General features: G+C 39.1%; 1 protein-coding gene across 1 annotated transcript; it reads right to left on the bottom strand.

Annotated features, from left to right (window-relative positions):
• Positions 1 to 5,231: 5,231 nt before the first annotated feature.
• LOC104073775 (cyclin-dependent kinase 8-like) lies at positions 5,232 to 19,833 on the bottom strand (the record flags this gene model as incomplete). Its single annotated transcript, XM_009573677.1, has 3 exons — positions 5,232 to 5,372; positions 8,526 to 8,636; positions 19,758 to 19,833. Coding segments are annotated over 3 exons (328 nt in total), but the record flags the coding sequence as incomplete, so codon positions are not given.
• Between the last annotated feature and the right edge of the window lie 635 nt (positions 19,834 to 20,468).

The raw sequence follows: 20,468 nt of genomic DNA, 5'->3' as shown, positions 1-20,468 counted from the left end.
TTGTTTTTGGTTGGTTGGTTGGTTTTTTTAAAAGTCACTGGCATGAGCATCAAATACTTAGTTTTGCAGTCTCTTCTGATCATTTCTACACTTTGATTAGTTACTGGTTTGAAAGTTTAATCTAAAACATAAAGAAAGTGCTTAGAAAGGCAGGCAAGGGAGTAGTCACATTCCCTGCAAATAGCAGCATTAAGGAACACTAGATAATGTTATTTTAACTATAGAATATTTAGAATTATAGTAAATTACAACTCACAGGAAAGCATGTTATTACAGCTTATGCAAGAAAACAAGTTTCTGCCAGACACTTTGTTCTCTTGTGATCTCATGAAAGCACACACTTACATAATAAAAAACACCTTAGAAACAAAAATCTTGGGAAATGCAACAGCTGACAGCCAAAACATTGATTGGGTTGGTTTGGTGTTTGGTTTTTTTTTTTTCTTTGAAAGGAAATCACCAATAAGTCATTACAACGCCTTTTGGGAAATAATGCCTGTATCTGTTTATATACTTAAACACGGTAGAAGACCACCCTGCTTTTAAAAACTGCTAACTTCTTTCGAGTAATGTGCACAGCTTTTCCTACTACTTGTTTTTAAGCATTCAGATTCATTCCGTCAAATGACCACAGTTTTGTGAGCATTACAGCAGGTTTTTTTTATTCCTGTATTTCTGAAGTAATCCTTGAATATTGATGAGGGAGACATCCTTGGATTCAAGAGCTCTAATGTGGAAAATGGTAAATTGGCAAGGTAAAAGTTGCATATATATAACTTTGCCTAAAGCACGTACTTAAGTGATTCACAGCCAGAGTCTGGAAAGTGACTAAGATGTTGCCTACAAAAAACCACCCTGGCAGTGGCTTCTCCTCATTTATTGTTAAAAGAGCATCTTTAATGTTCCCACTAATCCCAAACCTGGCAGCAGGCATCCTTGGGAAGAGTCCAGGTCCCAGGAAGCTACATTCCAACTGTATTAAAGCTTGTCCGTCTGAAAGCTTATTAAAAAACAGTGCTCATCCCACAGCAGCAGTTTAGCTGAGCTGCACACTAGGAATGCACTAAATAGGCTGCAGTATCCTGTGCTAGTGCTAGTTTGCAAATGGTCACATCCACAGTGACACAATCCCAGACTAACTACAACATGGATGTTATTGACAAAGGCTAAGAGATTGTCATTCCTTTGGCAAGAGATAGGAGGAGGGGAATGGGAAGCAGGAGTCCAGCACTGTGTTACCCACTTCCACACCTGGCTTGCCAAGTGGCAATTCATCTGTTCAGCACCCACTCACACCATGCACAAAGAAATAGGCCAGGGAATTTAGTCTGAAAATCTGGGAACAAAAAATGTTTCATGATAGTGTCTCAGCTGCAGTACTACAAGTAAGAGCTATGAGATTTCCTCTGGGTTTTTTTGTTTGGGAGTAGGTTTGGGGGTTTTTTTGGGGGGGTGGTTGTATGTTTTTAAGCATTGCTGCACCATGTGAGCTCTTTAAATAGTCTTGATGCAAAATCTATTCTTAATTTAATATTTTGTTAATATATTATTAATTTAAATTGCAGACTAATCTTACTGTCACTACACAAAACCAGTGAAGGGGTGCTCATCTCTTAGCTGAGACTGGATCCTGACTGTGAGGACAAGCCTACTACACACTAATATCAAATAAAGATGCACTTTTAAATGTTAACAGGCATGACATATAAATTGCCATACCATGCAAACGGACCTCTATTTTGAGCCCATTACTTGAAGAAATTTTCCAAGCACACTGCTAAGTCCATCCTCTCTTTCCTCATGCTATTGAGGAAGCAGATTGATGAAAACAGATATACGGCCAGTCGTTTTCTTATGCTTATTTTTAGTGTGGAATAAGCACTCTGAGTACAGGAAGAAGTCCAATAGCTGGATATCATAAAGTGGAAAAAATACTAGGAAAAGAAGTCAGCAAAATGCAGTATGTTTCAAGCATGCTTGATAACTAAATTCAAAATATTATTAAAACTATAATTGATGCACTTTGTTGTAATTACATGAAGTGTTCTTATTTCCTTCCTGCTACAGTCAGAGCATGAATAAACAATCTGCTTTCAATTGCTCTCAGTCATGAAATTAAAAAAAGCTGAAGGATATGCAAGTCAAATAAGAAATTTTAAAAGGACTGACATTTATTTGTCGAAAAAATTTACTGGTATGTTTCAAAGACTTATGGAAAAGCTAACTACTCAAGCACAGCACTATTCAAAGATAACAAATATAATCAACATCTCCCTTGCTCTGATGGAAATGGCGAATTGGCTTTCATGTAAGCAGTCAAAGAAGAAAAAGAAACAGCAAAGAGAGTTAACTATTTAAATAGTTAAGTTATTGCTAAGATTTGTATGCATTTCCTTTGTAGAAGACAAACCAGGACTAGAAAAAACACCATAGACAATTATTGTCTTCCTACAGTTTTTACTGTTTCATACAGAATATACTCACTTTATATAAATCTTAAATGAATTAAGATTCCTCGAATCCACCACTATGAAGACAAATTCCAGTCTAAGTTTATGTGGTTTTAATAGCCATTAAGTTTTACTGCCTGGTTTGTGGATGCTAGCAAGAAAGGAGTTACTTTATGCTGTATTTTGTTTCTGATTATAAAAGTCAAGATCTCAAAAAACTCCAAAACATTACCTACCTAAAAGCTAACTTCATTAAGACACCTTAAAAAAAAAGAAAACCCCAAAACCAAAAAATTGCACTTAGATGAAGGATAATTACTTTCCCTTATCCTATGAGAGAGATGTAGCAAAGAACAGATTTTTCTGCCAAAGGACTATATTCTTTAGCTTCCTACCACCCCCAAGCACCATCACTCTTATAATAGCTAGTATATGAAATGAAAGCAAGCATGTTACTTAAGCAACTCTGTGTGTCTATCTGTACACATCTAAATCTAGCGAAACATAAAACATTTAGAAACTACAGCAACACCTATCATTTTAAAGGCACAGTAGGAGAAACGTAATAAATTTGTCCAGCCACCCCATCAGGAGTTAAAATTGTTGATTTAATACCGATATTCCTGAAGGATAATATTACAGGTATCCTGGATCAGAAACCCACATCTAAGAACAAGCATTAACGTCAGTTATTTTGCTTTGGATCAGAATATACATGCTATTGAAGTCCCAACTTGCAAGCTTAACTTTGTACCAATATGCCCCTGTCTTGCCAAGACAAAACACTAGGTAGAACCCCTTCTGTTACTCAGGCTACTCCCAGGGACCCTGATAAAAGGAAGAAAGTATCTGACAGATACAATTCTGTCTCTTCTCCTGCATGAAACATGTGCCTTCTAAATTCAGCTCAAACTGAACGGTTTCAAAACGACTAACCCAAAGGTTTCCGTGGACGAGGCAGCACAGGCAGCCCCTGCACAGCTTTTATAGGATTCTCACCAACACTGCTTGACAAGGTTGCAGTGGGAAGACCCCTCAGACTCTGCCTCAAGCTTTTGGTCTCTTCCTCAGATTATCAAAAGATAGCCAATTGTGATGGTGGTTTTTCTGCTGGAAGAAAACTTCATGCTGGACTGAGACCACCAACTCATTTCACATAGGTCAGAAAATGAGATGGTAATAGTTTTTCGCAGTTGCCAACTTAAACTGTATTTGAGCTACAGACCTAGATATGAAAGGCTCTGTAATAAATTACCAATCTCCTGAGCCATCCAGTTAACAACATGCATGGTTTTCTTTTTAAACTCAATTATGCTTAAGCTCATAAGTTTTCTGAAACTATAGAAAGTAAAACATCAGAAAAATTTAGATTCTTGATGACAGGTCATTTGTTTTCTGAATGCCTCTTAAAAATATACTGAAGAGTACTACTGCAGGCAGAACATTAGAGTAAGACATTACAGTTTGGTTTAACACGAAGTGTGTCTAAGTAGTAACATGCACTATATATTTCTACATTATCTTTTGCTCCACTATTTCATGAGTCATTACAAAGCCACCACAATCTTTTTGACTTTTTCCCTCAGTGCTGTGGCTTTTGTTCCATTTCTAAAACCAGGAGCAAATTAGAGACAATATCCATACAATTATTTTAATAAAGCAAGGCTTCCTTGTATTTCAGTTCTGAAAATGTTGTTTATCAAAGACAGATCTTTTCCCATCAGTTTAAACAGAGACTGGCACTCTGTAGAAGCATTTATTGGGCATGAAAATAGAAGACAAATAACTAGTCATTGACTACATTTCCAGGAACACTATTAAAGCTATCTCAAAGACAAAAAGTGACTCTGGAAGAGTAATAAGGAAGCCAGACTTACTGCAACAAGCATAGAATAGCACTGGTAATACTGACTCATGGGAATGAAAGGTCAAACTAATGATACTCTCATGCACTAATGAAATTTCAGTAATTAGAAGCATCCTAAATAGGTAGAATCATACTTTAATAGCATTTTTTTTTTTTTTCAATTTACTTCTAAGAGTAAGAGCTACAGACAATTGGGTCAGGAAAACTACCCAATTTTAAGACAACAGACAGAACCAGCCGAGCCAGCTATGGAAATATTTCAAAGGCAAATATATAAGAATTGGTGAGATTCACCAACTTAAAACATTTAATAGAATTTGCTGGTTAAGAAGCACTAACTTAGGTTCAAAATGTTTTGCTTCTACTGTAGTTTGGACAAACATTAGTTTACCTGCAGAAGTCTTCAAAAGTTGGCATGGCTATATTTCTGATAGACTATATATATTAGGAGAAGATAATGGCCTTCAAAAGTTACCTTCATAAGTAAAACTAATAATTTTAGGGAGTTTTTATTTTTTCAGTAGTTCTTACAGCCAATCATCCTCTTCCGCACCTACACACATGCCGTATTTAGTTATTTATCTTGCCTGCAGTGATACTACCAGAGGCATTTTCTGTACCTCCACATGCCTGTTATTTAAATGAACACTTTTAAAAATAGTTTATTTAGAAAATCAAAAAAGGAAAACAGCCATCTGATATACTTCGCTGTCATAAGCATACCAGATCATAGCCAGCTTTTAAAATTCGCTCTTCTAATCAAGGCTGTCTGACTGCAGTATAAAAATATATATTTATTAGTACATGCCCTTAGCACACAGGTTTTTGTTTCCCAGCAATTTTTCATTAAAAAAAAACCAATCTTTGCCCTCAGTCATCACCCCAGTGCTAAAACCCATTGCGGATCCACTTACCAAATCCCTGTGTAACACCCAGTTAGCATGCAGGTAGTGAATACCATCTAGGATCTGATATAACAGTGACTTCACCATTCCCCGAGGTAACTGAACTGGTTTCTTGTTTGCTTTAGAAGCCCTGTGAAACTTGATTATATGCTGTAAAAGGGAAAAAGAAATCAAAATAAAAAAGTGTAATGTTTTGGTCTACGGCATTACACAAAAAGATTGCCAGCAATTCCTTACACAAACTTCTTAGGCTTTTTTTCAACCTTCCATCATTCATTTTCAAAACTAGAAACATGTACCTTAAGTACTAGAAAATTAATACTATATGAGGCAAAATGATCACTGTCCCAAGGAAACCTTTCAAAAATGAAATCAGTTGTTGCTGTGGTTTAACCCTGGCAGGCAGCTAAGCCCCACACAACCGCTCGCTCGCTCTCCCACAGTGGGATGAGCAGAACAAACCCAATACAACTGTCAAAGCAAATTCCCTTGCAGATCACTGATCTTTAACAGTTTGGAGGTTTTAGGGGTATTTTTGTTTGGGGGTTCTTTTTGTTACGATAGGCTGATACCTTGTATATCACAGCACAGAATTAAAAGTGCATCACCTAACTCCTCTATTATTTTACTTTTAGGTTTTCTCCTACAGTGATAACGACATTGTAATATTCAACCCCTAATGCCAGACAGAAATTCTTGCAAACTGTATCGGGAGTTTTAAACACCTAAATTAGAAGCCCAGATTTATTTATTTATTTATTTACTATACCCTTAAAACACAGTACTCTCAAAACAGAAGCTGTTGACAGAGCAAAGCTGTAAATCTGTCCATCTGAAAGACAGATACCAACCCAGACACGGAAAAATCCTTTAACAATTGTAAGTGTATACACAGGCAACGATGTCTAGCAACAATGAGGAATCCAAAAGGATATGTTTTCTTAGCACTTGAGTGCCAGGTGCCACTAACTTCAATAGCATAAGGTGTTCCATCTTTGTCTTCTTTTGAGAGAGGCAATTTCTATAACAAACTTTTTCACGCATTTACACTTCTTTTCTGTAATGGCTCACACTGGTGTGATCATCAAAACAGCCCTGATCTTGTCCATCCAAAACCTGGCACCAAACTTCTATCACATGTTCTCCCTACATTCCTGAGCTTTCATATTCCAGGTGCCAATTAGGTACCCAACTACTCAAACCCCTTCGGGAAATTGCCTCTCTTGCTGCAGCCCAGCTCCATTACAGCTTGCCCTCTTTTGCTTCAGGCATCAAGGTTGGCTTTCCTGGGAGGAAAAGGCACATCCCTGCTCTGCCAAAGGTAAAAATGGAGCTGCAAGGAGGAGAGAAATATTGATGAAAAAGTGACAGTCCCTGCCCAGTCAGCCAAGCATCACGTGCACGAGCATCCCTAATCCTGAGCCACAAGTTTCACCTCCTCTCACCTTCCACTTCTGCTGACTCCAAAACAAGTGTTATTTTTCATGCAGTGGCCAGAGAGAAGTGACTCTTCAGAGACAGACAGAAAGAGAGATGGCTCTCCTGGACCTTTTTGTCCTGCTCTGATATACTCTGTGCCCTTTTCCCAGCCTTGTTTGAGACCTGCTGCACTAGATATGCTCAGCAGTGGAGGACTTGGTCCATAGCCAGCTCTCTGGAGCATGGAGCCAGCCCAGTCGCTGCAGCTAGGTCTCTTGCATCCAGATACAGCAAACGACCAGGAGCTGGTACAGTTGGGAGTTTATATAGTTCAGGAGTTTATACAGGTATGTGCATGTAAACAGCAAGGTCAAAACTGAGGGTCATTCCTAAGTTACCGATACTCAAACCAGTGTTTCGTTAACAGAGGTGCTTCTACAGTGATTTTGGTTAAGTATGAAGCAATGCAGAAATGTATAAATACAAACAAGGACAGGTCACTATTAGTCACAGTCTTCCAAACAAATACAAAGCCTTGCAGCACATTTTGAAACAAAAAAACTTCACACATTCCTAAACTTCTGCAGCTTAGCATATCAAAATACAGGGGAGCAGTGAAAAAAAGAATGTGCTTGTTTTTTCTCCACATTAGAAAAAAGCTTTACTCCATTTCCTCAAGGTATTTTTTTTTGTTGTTTTGTACATCAGCCTTAAGAATGTCTCAACATTTCAGCTGTTTGGGGTTTTTTTTGCCTTAATTTTATTTTGGCAATGAAATCTCAATACTAACTATCGGAACTTCCAAGACATTGAACTGGGAGAAAATATCTTCAGTTCAGCTTAGCTGAAGGGAAACTGACACACTAGTTCTCAAGCAAATACTACTGAACTATTCCCAACTACAAGGAACACCATTTTCAAAAGAAATGAGTTTTAATTTGGTTTGTACATCTTAGTTGTCTGTCTGAACTACACGCAGAGGAAAAACAACTCATGATTCATACAACTCAAGTCTTACATGAATCCATACATCAAAATTTCCATCTCATTCCAAATTGCCTCTGTTGTACCCTTTGATATGAATCTTCTTAATATCTTTTAAGTTTAGTATTACAATACTTGTTCCATTGAGAGCAATCCTCAAAATTGTCAGATTTAATTCAAGGAAAACACATACCTTTTTTCAGGGAAGTCAAGGTTGCATGGGATTTTGGATTCTTTACAGTGTTGCTACTTTTTTTTTTTTTTTAAGCATTTCAAATGGATGTTGTTACAAAGACTAAGTTAACAGAGGAAAAGGATATATATCTTAAAACAAATTTACTTTGCCTTCAACGTGTTTTTATATTTCAAAGCTGTATCTTGTAATTAGGAATAAAGAGCCTTCCTCCCAAATATATGAAATTTCAGCAGATGAATAAAAAGCTTCTCCCACTGAAACACATGAATTAAATTTCAATTATATGCAGTGGCATTACTCTCACTTCATGTATTCACGGATGACATGCAATGTAACTAAAACTCCAAACTGTCCTATTCAGCCAATAAGTTTGTCATTTTTCAAAGGGAATCCACCTGCATAATCAATTACATTTTCCTGCACCCTACTTTAGCTGTAATAGAGGGTTATATCTGCATTTATTTAACTAGATTTCTAGCTACTGAGAGCTGAATGCAGATTTTTATCTTCTTAAAGAGGTCACAGATTAACTGTGTAGCGTGCTTACCCAACATTTTCCACTGCTTTTCCTTTAGTACTGAAATGTTTCCAACAAACACGGGGCAAAAGGCTATACTGTTTTTAAACCGACGTGTCTTCTCTGACCTTGTCCCTTTTCTGCAACTAAAACTCTAAACCTGGTACCTACAAGCAATTCACCTTACCCAGAGGTCATGCTCAGCGTAGTCAAAGAGAAGCCACACTTTCCTGTCAGCGTGGGAAAGAAACACCTTTTGCAGAGAAATGACATTTGGATGCTTGAGCTCCCGCAGCAACTGCAAAATAAAGAAAGTCCACAACAGTTATATCTACACATCCAAAGCTGTGAAAGGGCTGGAAAGATGAATACTTTAATAGTCTTTGCTACATATTCTACAATACAAACAAGAAAAGTTGAAATCTGCAAGTCATGGAAAACAGCATGTATCTTTTTAATGAAAGAACCAGTCATTAGTTTGAAACCAAAGCTTAAAGCAGGTCGTATCCCTCTCAGGGCATTCACTTCCTATTCATTTCCTAGAAGTTGAAGTCTATGTAAGCCTCACTATGATCCAGGATCAAGAAGACTCCGCAAACAGCCGGTTATGGCATCTGCCCTTTCCCATAGGCTGTAATCTTTGATAGAGCCATTTAGGGTATCCCATTTTCTCCTGACTCCCAATTGTCTGAAAACCCTGCATTTTGGTTGCAGCCATTCAAGGCTGAATGGGATGACTCATTTCGAGCCTGTCAATGCAGTCAGCTAAACGAAGATGTGGTTTGTAAGATGGAGTCAGCTGATCTACAAGGTCACCATCACCTTCAGAAGAAGGTCCGACTCCCTCCCACAACATATATTACACCAGTTATGTCACTCACAGAAGCCATCCACAAAACAGCTCCCAGTTCAGGAGAAAACAAACCCAGACACAAAAAGGTGTTAATTTTCTGCTGAATTCCTGAGCTGAAATGACTCACGGTGCTAACAGCAGACCTAGCACTAGCAAAGGGACACAGCTAGGAGCAAGAACTTCTTTCAGCAGTGGTAAGCCATTAAAGCAACTCAGTTGCTGTAGAAACTGTAGCTTTAACCACCACCAAAAGAGACATAGCACAAAAACTGAATGCAGACAGCATCAGTCTATTTGAGCTCTACCGGTCATGTTACAATTATACTGTACTCACACAATTGCTAAGAAAGAAACAAAAAAGTTATCTAAACAAACTATGTCAAGCGTGGCTACCCAAGACTAGATGAATTCTCACAAGCTCAGTCTGCCAGAAATGATGATATTTTTAATAAAAGGAATGGCTAGGTTTTTTTTAAAAGCCAAGGACAATTTGAATATAGAATAGAAAATTAACATTTTATTTCTGAGATTGAATCTATTTTCAATAAAATATAATTTTCCCACTATGTAATAGAGGAAAAAAGAAAATTCATTCCTTTCTACTGATACCTTTGTCACATGTGGTAACATTTTAGCTGCTACTGAGATAGTAAAATGGGAGTGGACATCTGCATATGTTTGCTTCCTTCTTTTCTATTTCATTTGAGACAGATTCCTATCTGTCTACTCACCGACCAGAGTCTTCAGTGTGGCATTTCTTGAGCAAGAGGATATAGCCCACAGAGCTTTTATCTCAAGTATGAGATCAAACAGGGAGACAGAGGGTTGAGGCGACAATGCAACATTACAAATCAATGCAGAAGGTGGTTGTTTCAGCATTTTAAACCTCTTAAGATTAAGATTAGCAAAAGCATTACATAGAGGAATTTTAAGGCAGGATCTGCAAGAAGTGTGGAATTCTGTAAATGCCTGTAATTCCTACAAAGCATAAGATCAGCATGGGGAAAACCAAGAAATGCTTATTTGCAATTTTTTAATCAATTACAGGTGCGGGCCATCTGTAGTAGGTTGACCCCAGCCAGCAGCTAAGCCCCACACGGCCACTTGCTCACCCCCCTCAGTCAGATGGGAAAGGAAGAGCAAAAAAAGCAAGAATATTTGTGGGTGAGAGTAAGACTTTAATAAGTGACGGAGAGAGAAATTAAAAAAAAAACCACACTACAACACAAGTGATGCAAAGGCGATCACTCACCACTTCCCACAAGCAGACTGATGCCCAGCCAGTCTCTGAGCAAAGGTTACCTCCCCAAAGGGAGAGTGGGAAAGAGAGAAAGCCTGGACACTCTGCAAGCACTGCTCAGCAATAGCAAAAACACTGGTGGGTTATCACCACTGCTTTAGTCACAAATCCAAAACACAACACCATGTGAGCTGCTATGGAGAAGATTAACTGCATCCCAGCCAGACCCGGTACAGCAAAGAGCGTCAGTGGGAGTCAGCCTCTTAATAGCAAATGAGGTTATAGGGTTTAAGGACACATTGCGCCAGTCCTTAAAGGACTTTTTGTTGAATCAGTATAAATTCACAGCTTAAATTTATGCCAAACGTCTCGATGAATTAACTGTACCCAGGAGATTGCATGACAGTCTGGCAACTATGTGTCCATTCCAAAAATTTTATCAGATTTCCTGTGGCCTGATGACACACCTGTACCAGGCAACAGACTATTCCTCAATGAAAGAGGCAAATACTAGTCAGGGCTCTAGAAAATAATGTAATTTTCCCCTTCGGACCTTACATCTATTCAGAATCCAAGCCCAGACACTGCGCATTTTCATCCAGGTTCCAGCTCCAACGTCGGGTCTCTCCAGACTTCAGTTTCCTCCTCCACATGCTTGAAGTTCACTGGCAGATCACACACAGGAACACTCACACAGCTCTCCCTGGTAGCTCATCTCCTTCCCTTTCCTACCTTTTATCCTTCCTCTAAAAGTCCTACAGTAAGTTTTACACAGTCCCAGCAGCCCCCTCAAATACCCAATAAAACCTCTATCCTCCTATAAGACCCACAGCAATCTGCTTTCCCTTCTCATCTGTTACAAAGCCCTGGTTGCTACAAAGCCTTCAAGGATACATGCAAGAGGTTCCTTTTGCAGCCCATCAGCAGCGTTTTAAGAGTTCTGGCCTTTCTTACTGTCACTAATAGCAGCTGTTATGATTTGTGCACCTGTGTGCTCAGTTTATCATTCTTGCTTGGTTTTTGCCTTTGCCTTTTATGCTGAATAGCCATTAACCACAGATTCTTTCAGTCTGCTCAAAAAAACAAATGGGTTTGGTCAAAACTAGACAGCCACAAGCACCCCAGTGAATAGGATGGCTAACATATATCAGCAAAACCATCAGAATAAGGAAATGATTGCTGCAGTGGTAACAGATGATCCCTGAACCACTGTCTTGGAAAGGCTGAAACACTCCAGGACAGTGATAACGCAGAGCGACAAATGCAAACGCTGTCTGAAGGACTGAAAGAGCTCAGGCAGATAAGACATCACATGGGCTGTAAACAGCATTTCCATTAACCTCACTCTCCATGAACCAGGCCTCTCCAGCCCATAGGCCACACGCCTTTCCTACCAGATGACTTGCCTCCGGTACAGCAGCTGACAGAGTTCACTGAAGACAAAGCAGACTGCAAGAAACACGGTTTGACTACCAGTACGATGCCCGCTAATGACAAAGGCCATTTATTGGCCTAGTGACTCTGATACCTAATTGCTTCTGTCTATCCTAGTTCAGTTCTATGGAACACAAAGAGAAAGTAGACAAAAACTATGCATTTGGCTCTCAGTAAGCTAGCTTCATTTTCATTTGCATATCACATGATGATTCAAATCCATTTCTACAACCAGAAAGGTTTCCTTTATATTAGTTGGTCTGGGTGCCCCTCATAAAGAAAGAAGATCCAATTGACCTTCAAAGAAACAGAAATCAGCAAATGATGAAGATGCTGATACATCTGGTTTGACTTGAATGTTCCAACCCCATGTTGTCCCTGGCTGGTCTTGCCCTTGCTTTCACAAATATTGTTCACGACACAGGAAGGGAAACAGCATCCCTATGTGCAATTCCCAGGCTCACACTAAGGTTCCTCCATCTCCCTCTTCAAATGCAGAAATACTCGTTCCACAGCCATGGGGCAGCTGGGGGACAGTAAATGAAAGTGTCCTAATGATGCATAAAATTGTTAAATTGCTTCACGAACAAGGACAAAGTGGGGTAAGACAGGACATTATCAAATAATCAGCAGCATTAAGGCAGCCTGGCAAACTGCCGCATGACTAAGGCAAATCTTGCACAGGGACACTAACAATAATTACTCTTTCACATCAAATATGAGCTGAACTCAGCACAAGTCTTGATGAACATGATCTCCTTCCTCCGGTGATATTCCACATTTCCCGTACAGCTCCACCACTACAGACACTTCTCATGAGCCAAGACACTGCACGCTTTGCCTAAGTGAGGATTTCTAGCTTAACTGCAAATGTCATTCACCCTCACCCTTGACGCTTGCTACTACATGTGGTCTGCAGGGAATGTAACCTTGCTAAGTGTTGCAATACTACCATACTTACTTCTATAATCAAGCACAGAGTCATTTGCTAGAGCAATTGGCCAGATGATCTGGCCCAGGAGTTTCTCTGATGTCCTGTCTCAGGACTTTAGCTATCTTAGAAAAGGCAACTCCTTGCTCTCACCGTCTTCCTATGAGTGCTATGCAACACGCTTCTCCCAATGCTTAGGGCAGTCAAAGTGGCTAGACACAAAGCCATAGGTAATTATCAAGCAAAACTTTCACTTAAGCAAAAATCACTATTGTGTCATCTTGCTAGTTTGATGGCGTAAATTCAAAACCTAATCATCATCTCATGCTTGAAAAAGGCTCACATCAGTTCCACCAAGTGATCCAGCAACAAACAAATCATATACGAATAGTCACACCATAGCCTTAAGATGGAAAATGGGGAAATAGGAACTTGGAACAACGCAGATTGCAGTTGATGGGGAAAAAGGTGATTTTTCAGACCAGATGATGACTGACAAAGATTTAGTCATCCTATAACAGACAAGATACCAGCGCAACTACTGCTACAACAGATGAGTATAGGCAGTAGTGAGACATTACCTGAAATGTTATGCGCAATTCTGGCCAATTCAGGGAAGATTAATTCCAACTGCAACAGGGCAAAGAAAGCCCAAGCCTACACCCAGGGGAAGGGAGAGCCTACTACACAACGGGAAAACAGCAAGCCAAGACAAAATCCTTACAGCCTGCCAAAACAAAGCCAGAGAAAGATGCAGTCTCTCTCTCTCTCTTTAAAATGAAAGCAGGAGAGAAGAGCTATTCTAACTAACCGCCAAAATTATCATAAGTACAAATGGGTATGAACTAGTCATGATTAATTGTGGGGTAAAGGCTGAATAATGTTTATAGAGTCATTACTAGAATGAGACTCAGGAACCGCCTTCAGAGATTTTTCTTTTCCTTACAAGCTTAACTTGTAGTTTGCTAAATTTTCGAAGGTGCACTTTGCTTGTCTGCAAGAGCAGGCGCAGAATATGACGACTCCAGAGGTGTTGTCCAATTCTATATTCATAAAATAAATTTCTAAAAAAAAATTCAAGTCACTATTCTTAGTTTCCTATCAAAAACTGGAGCTCTACTAACATACTTCAAACTTGTTATTTAAACTAAAACCCAGATTTTGTTACACAAGCTCTTAAATCCCAAGTTGGCTTAGCAGCTATCCAGTAGATTCAAGATCTCTTTGTTTCAATGTAAAAATGATTTTAAAGTTTTATATTCTCATGAGTCAGATATTCCACAGTACTAAAAAAGAACAAAATACCTGCTGAAAGTACATGCTGTTTTCCTTTCAAAAGCGTTCATATGAAAGCTTACAAAGGCAATGTAACACAAAAAGTTATAATACTCTCACTCTATGAATTTATTATGAAGCTGGTAATACATTTTTGAAGCTCCAGTTCTTCAGACATACAACCATGTGAAATCGTTGCTTTATTTTATTCTTTTATTTTCATTTTTTAAGTCCTAAATGTTGCAAAAAGAAGCCTGACAACACAAAATATCAAGGGGAAAAAAAAAATGCACATTTATGCTTTTAACTTCTGTGGTTTCCAAAACAAATGAGTCTTACATGATCACACATACAAGTCAATATTTATTAGCAACTCTTATGTCCAAACAAAGCATTAGAAAAGGTGTTATTAAAGGTTCTCTGAAAGTAAGGAGGTGGATGAAGAATCCAGATGAGACAGACATTGGATGTCAAGCTTAGTCAAATTCTGCTGTTCACAGAAAACATGATTCCTAAGGATTCCAATTTCTAGCATTTAATCAGTATCTTTGTCCCACTTTCACAGAACTAAAACTAATACTATCCTCCCTTTATACAACATCTCTCAAGAATACCGTTTGTAGCCCTGCAATGTAACTCGATAAAGTACTCATCTTGTATGATGAGTCACAACTTACATTTTACATACCATACTACTATTAAATTAAAGCATTTGAGAGTAATTAGATTTGCCAAAGAGGGTCAAATCAAACATTTGTCTTCCTCAATACCTTGCCACCTTTCATCACATGGAAAGATTGCTAATAAACCATTACTTGTCTTCTGACATAAGGATTGTCCTCATCTAAATGATTTCTGTGTTTGGTCTTGTGGAAAACTGCTTTCATTGTTAGTGTTGAAGGGACATAATAGCCCCCATAACCTGAGGAACCTGCACCCAAATACCGTTCCTTATCGCGTAGCTGATACAGGACTCTTCCAGCAAGCTAACTGGGACTTCCTTACCAGGGGAGGATGTTGGAGAGTGAATCCTGGAGTCACTCAGTTTCAGCTTCTGCCTCACGGGGTCCCTCCAGCTGCTGCATGCTGCCTCAAGAGTCCCTGGTCACCCTCAGACCGGCTCTGAAAGAGCCCTTAAGCTCTTCTTCCATCCCCTCCACTGGCAGAGGAGAAAGAAGCCTGATAATCACATAATGACATGTTCTTGTCACCCAGGACATGGAAGCCCCAGTGTGTGAGGAGGACCAATTCACCTCTACAGCAGCCTCCTCCACTGAGGTCAATTTGGCCAAGACCACTAGTCAATGGCAGCTCCCTTCTCACCTGCCAGGACACAGGCCTGCTGGTCTAGCTCTGCCTCTACCTCTCTGCCACCTGCCAGTCCAGAAGCTGAAAGCCAGGGTGGCGAAGCAGTTGCAGAGGTCAGCAGGACTCCTGCAGAGGCTTTCCCTTTCAGGTAAGAGCAGTAGTCATCACCCAGCCATCTCTCTGCTTATTCTCACGCTGCCCGGGTACCATGTGCCTGCTCCCTGAAAACCCGGCCAAGTTCCTCATGGAAGGAGAGCTGTATGGGGCCCTGAGCCTCCTGTCTGGGAGACAAAAATCAAAACTCCTCTTTCTTTTGTTAAAGCTCAGACATGTGAACATTAGGGTACAAGTCTGCATTATACCCAGAGCACCCCTGCAGGTTCCTACCACTTTCTGTGAGCCACGTTAAGCAACGGTGTGACCAAAGGATGGTTCAACTCAGCTTGCTCACATAACAAAAAACTAACAAAACTGTTCATTTTCCCTTCGGTGAAGATGAACTTCCTCATCCTACAGCCACACTATCACTACATCCAACACAGAGGACATCACCTTTTGTGATGACAGCCTGCATTTGTTATAATAGGAAACACAAAATCCTAGGAATGCCCAAATGCCTCCAAGGCAGACCTAAAGAGTGGAAACAGAGAAGCCAGCTACTTACTGTTCTGTAGTTTTCTGTCCCAGCTCCAGTAGACTCAAAGCTGTTCTAACTTGTACAAGCTGGCTATGGTGCTTGAAGGACACCACACAGACAGGAGACAGCCAGAGTACAGCATTGTCCACCCCAGCTCTACTTTGTTCCATTCAGCATTTCCATCAGAAAGTGTCTGCCACAATATCTAGCAGTTCCTCTTCAGAGCCAAGTCACAAAGTAATACTACCATGTAAAAAATACTATGTGGTGTTTTTACATACAAACAAGCTTTTCAGGGATATTTCTGTCAACCAAACCAGGCACCAAAAAACCAAAGCTACATGGAAGTCCTGCAAAAAGTAAAAGAAAAAAAAACCAAACCAACCAACCACAAAACAAACAAAAAAACCTCCAACAACCACCCAAGCAACTTCTCAGTAGCCAAAGGAAGCATAGGCAAGTGAAGTACTTGCAAGCCTGCTAAAACTGAAAGAAAAATGCTAATCAACAAGAAAAATGTCAGAAAGTCACTTGATTTCTTTAAAACTTAAGACTCCTGTGTAGGAAACTGCCCAACCCAAAATCCTGAAGCTCTATTTGAAGCCTGGGTAACTACTCCAGCTTCCTACAGCCTTGAAGAATTCTCCTGCTTTGCGAACTGTGAAATAGCAGTTGCTGCACTATTCCAGGTGATAGGCTTCAACAACTTCCTTCCTTGTGATTACATCAGGAGATGAGAAATTGAGTGTTCGGGCTTGTATGTTTTGTATATTTTTATACAAATCTTCTCACCATTCTATCCCTCTGCTCTCCCATTTAACACAAATCCACCTCTTGGTATGATAAGCATGCAGTTTTTAGTGCCTAAATCCTCAGAAGTGCAAGTACAGATCACAAAAAAGATACCCGGAATTCCAGGCAGTGCACACATCTGCAGAGAACAAGAGATGAGCAGCCAAATGTTCAGTTAAGGTTCTGGAAGAGGCAGGATTCACAAATGCTTACTCTGGTGGATGAATGGGGGAAAGATAAGGAAGAATGTAACACTACAACTATCTTGATATTAAAGATACTGATTCAAGTATTATAATTAGCACAATACCTGTTAATTCTACCAGTTAATCAATTGGTTTACATAAAATCATTGAAAAAAACTTATTTCAACAGAGTAAGAGACTAGCAAGGTTCTTGAACATTAGGTCTAACTTCTCATGCTGCAGAAGTACTGAAAGGTAGAAAGTCTTTCATATACATATAGAGGCTGAGCTCATCCCATAACTGAGTCAGCTGTTTCAACTCAGGTCTCTGACCTAGTTCAAGCCTTTCCCCGTAATTGTTGCATTTCAATAATTATTTTATTTTTCTGAAGATCTGACACTGTTCTTCAGCTCAGGTGTCTGCATCAAATAGACATCTTAGAAGCTATGGACATTTTTAAACATGTAAGTTACTCAATAGGCCAAAACTCAAGTTAGTCATCATAAACAAGACAAAAACCATTGTAGAGTTATAAAAACAAGGGAGAGTTTCACTGGATTTATATCAAACTACACTCTTCCCAGGTAGTCACAGAGTAAAACATACAAGCTTCAGCTCTCCAGAGAAACTGAAATGGATACATCTCATATGCCAACCAAGTCATCCAAGTTCCTTTTAATACCACCATGCTCATAAAATGCATTAATTGGGATAGTCCAGAACACACTGTAACAAAGTCTGGCATTCAGCCTTGACTTTTTAAGTACGACAACAAGTAATTTTATTAATTAGATGTACAGATGACATTTTAGGGTACAACACTGCTGATTAACTCAGTAGCATTTTCATATACACATTACACATACTCACATAATTGATATAAACAGTATGGCTATTATCCTCACATTGATCCATCTCCATATGAGGTTCCTTTTTTTCCTTTAACAATATTAATTGATAGAAAGGGGAAAAAAATTCTATTTAACAGAATTAAAATGAACAACACATTTTGGGGAAAAAATTCTCCTGTTAACTCCAAATAGCAATATCAAAAGAATGGTAAGGAAAAGAGATTCAAGCCTTAGAAATCCATGGTGAATTATTAATTCAATTGCAGGACAATTCAACCACAGTATCAGCAGTCGCAAGCCCGGAAGCATAGCCGTAAGCATAGTCAACAACAGCTCAAGAAATGCTGCTTCAGGTTACTCTTTCTACCCCTACACCTGCTTTTGGGCTCCACTCTGCTCTTAGCTCTCAATGCCTGCTTTCTTAATATCTTTGGTGTCTTCAGTACATTCCCCTTCTTCCCCCATTAACCCTCTCCCACGTGGGTCCTGCGTCGTACTGCTGTTCTCTTTGAAGGGCACACGCTGCAGCAGCAAGGAGAAGGCCTCCCTACTTCTTGCTCCTCTTCCATCACTACCGAGGACGCTGCGGCCCAAGAGGAATAACCACACAACACTCCAAGTCAGGCAATGAGGGCAAACCCTTTCCGGCTGTCAGCCAAGTTAGTGATTCTCTTTTAATAGATAGAAATTGAGTGAGGGTCATATCCAGAGCAGAGACACCTCCCTAACACCAGCCAAGTGTCTCCTGCCAAATTCAAGCAGAAAAAATTCTTCAAAACTCTTTAGGTAAATCACTGCAAAAAGACGAACAAAAAATTATTCCAAATCCCTCTGAAATGGTAGCTGACACTTCCCAAAAGCGTTCAGCCTGAGGGAGTCACAGTATCTGGAAAACTTCTGCCAAAATGGACGAAATACGCAAAAATTTAAGACCCCATTTTCAGCTCCTTTAGTTCAGTGTGGGTGTCTACAACAGCAGGGAGGCTCAGCTGTCATCAATGGACAGGAAGAGCTTCTCCTGAAGAATGTTCTTTGCACTTCATTTTTTTTCACCTCACTCGGTTCAAGGACTAACATGTTTGAAATCACAAAGCCAACTGGAAGTTGACAAAGTAGGAAAGCCTGGAAATCACTTCAATCAATAAAAAGGAAATTAGGGTAGATACAGTTTTACACTCTTGAGGAACAAGGACTGAAAATAAACTATTTGCTTCCCCCCCACACACGTAAGTTACATGCATTTTCTCTTAGTTAGCAATTTCAGTTGAAACATGTTAAGAAAAATAAACCCAAGCAGCAGTATAACATAAGAACATACAACAGTTAAACTTCAGAATACCAGTGTTACCAGTATTTCTTTGGAAGTTATCACAAACCACAACCAGGCCACATTATTTACCAGTTTCTAACAACAAGGAATATACAAATATAAATCTGAATAACCTAAGAAAATGTTTGAGTAATATTCATGGGTGTATTACAGCCTCCGAGGCAACAACAATGCCAGTTTAGTTTGAAGTCTTCACTTAAATAGAAGCTAACATGTTTTAATCACTATGAGCCAATAAGAACTAATCTCTTTAGGAAAATAATTGAAGTACTAATGCAAAAGTCAGATCAAATACATAATTTAAGCCACTGACTCTAATCATGTTTTTAAACTGCTGCATTTAAAGTTAATCTGCTCCAAGGCAGGCAGTAAATTGTAACTTAAAAACACCGTCATTTTTAGACAGCAAACATAACAGGTGCACAAAATCTTCCATGACATTTGTACTTACTTTATACCTCCATGATAAAAATATAGCACCCATAGTAGAATAACATAATTCAGCAAACAAAAACCAGCATGCACTCAAATTAATACTTGTAATAAGTCTGTTTGCTAGTAGAAAGAACTAATGTTACTTACTGCTATTTCTCTGCATGCAGACATAGAAATTCCAGTACCTTCTATTTGCTTTAAAGCATAATCTTTATCATCTTTCCTGTGAAAGAAGAAAAGAAGTTTTTTTTAAAAAATTGCACCATGAATTCAAAGTGAGTTCTTCACCACCATTCAGAGGACAGTTCCTAATTAATACAAATTCTGCATCTTACTTTCTTTTGATTCTTTACCAGTTTAATGTCTGGATACCCAGCTAAACCGTAAGATAATCACAACAGCTTGATAAAGCTAAAATACAAATTTGCTCTCACTACATAAATATGGAATTTTAAAAACTTTCTTTTTTAAATGCAAGGATCAACATTTCTTCCATTCCTTCCTTCTCTTATTAAGAAAAAAAACAAAGAAAACATTTAGTACATACCAGAAATAAGCTAGGGGTACATCTCCCACAAATGTATTACTCTGGGACACAGCAAGTCTTCCCCATATTTTAATGAATTCTTGAGTAGCCCAGAAGAAACTTCACAGTAACATCTTATTTTTTCTTTCCTCTAGGTCACAAAATGTGTCCTAAAATTATGTTCCTACCAAACTAATAAAACTACCAAGATTGATAAAAAAAACACAAGGTATCTGTGCAACCTGAAGAATCCAGAGAAATGTTTGTTCAGCTTTAAACACGTATAATACTTAAAAACAACAACACCACCACCACCCTGTACTTTAACCAGT

Source organism: Fulmarus glacialis, unplaced genomic scaffold (genome assembly GCF_000690835.1).
Source record: "Fulmarus glacialis isolate BGI_N327 unplaced genomic scaffold, ASM69083v1 scaffold7730, whole genome shotgun sequence".
In the NCBI taxonomy this organism is placed as follows: Eukaryota; Metazoa; Chordata; class Aves; order Procellariiformes; family Procellariidae; genus Fulmarus; species Fulmarus glacialis.
Note: the sequence above shows the minus strand (reverse complement) of the source record. Positions and strands in the feature narration are given on the sequence as shown.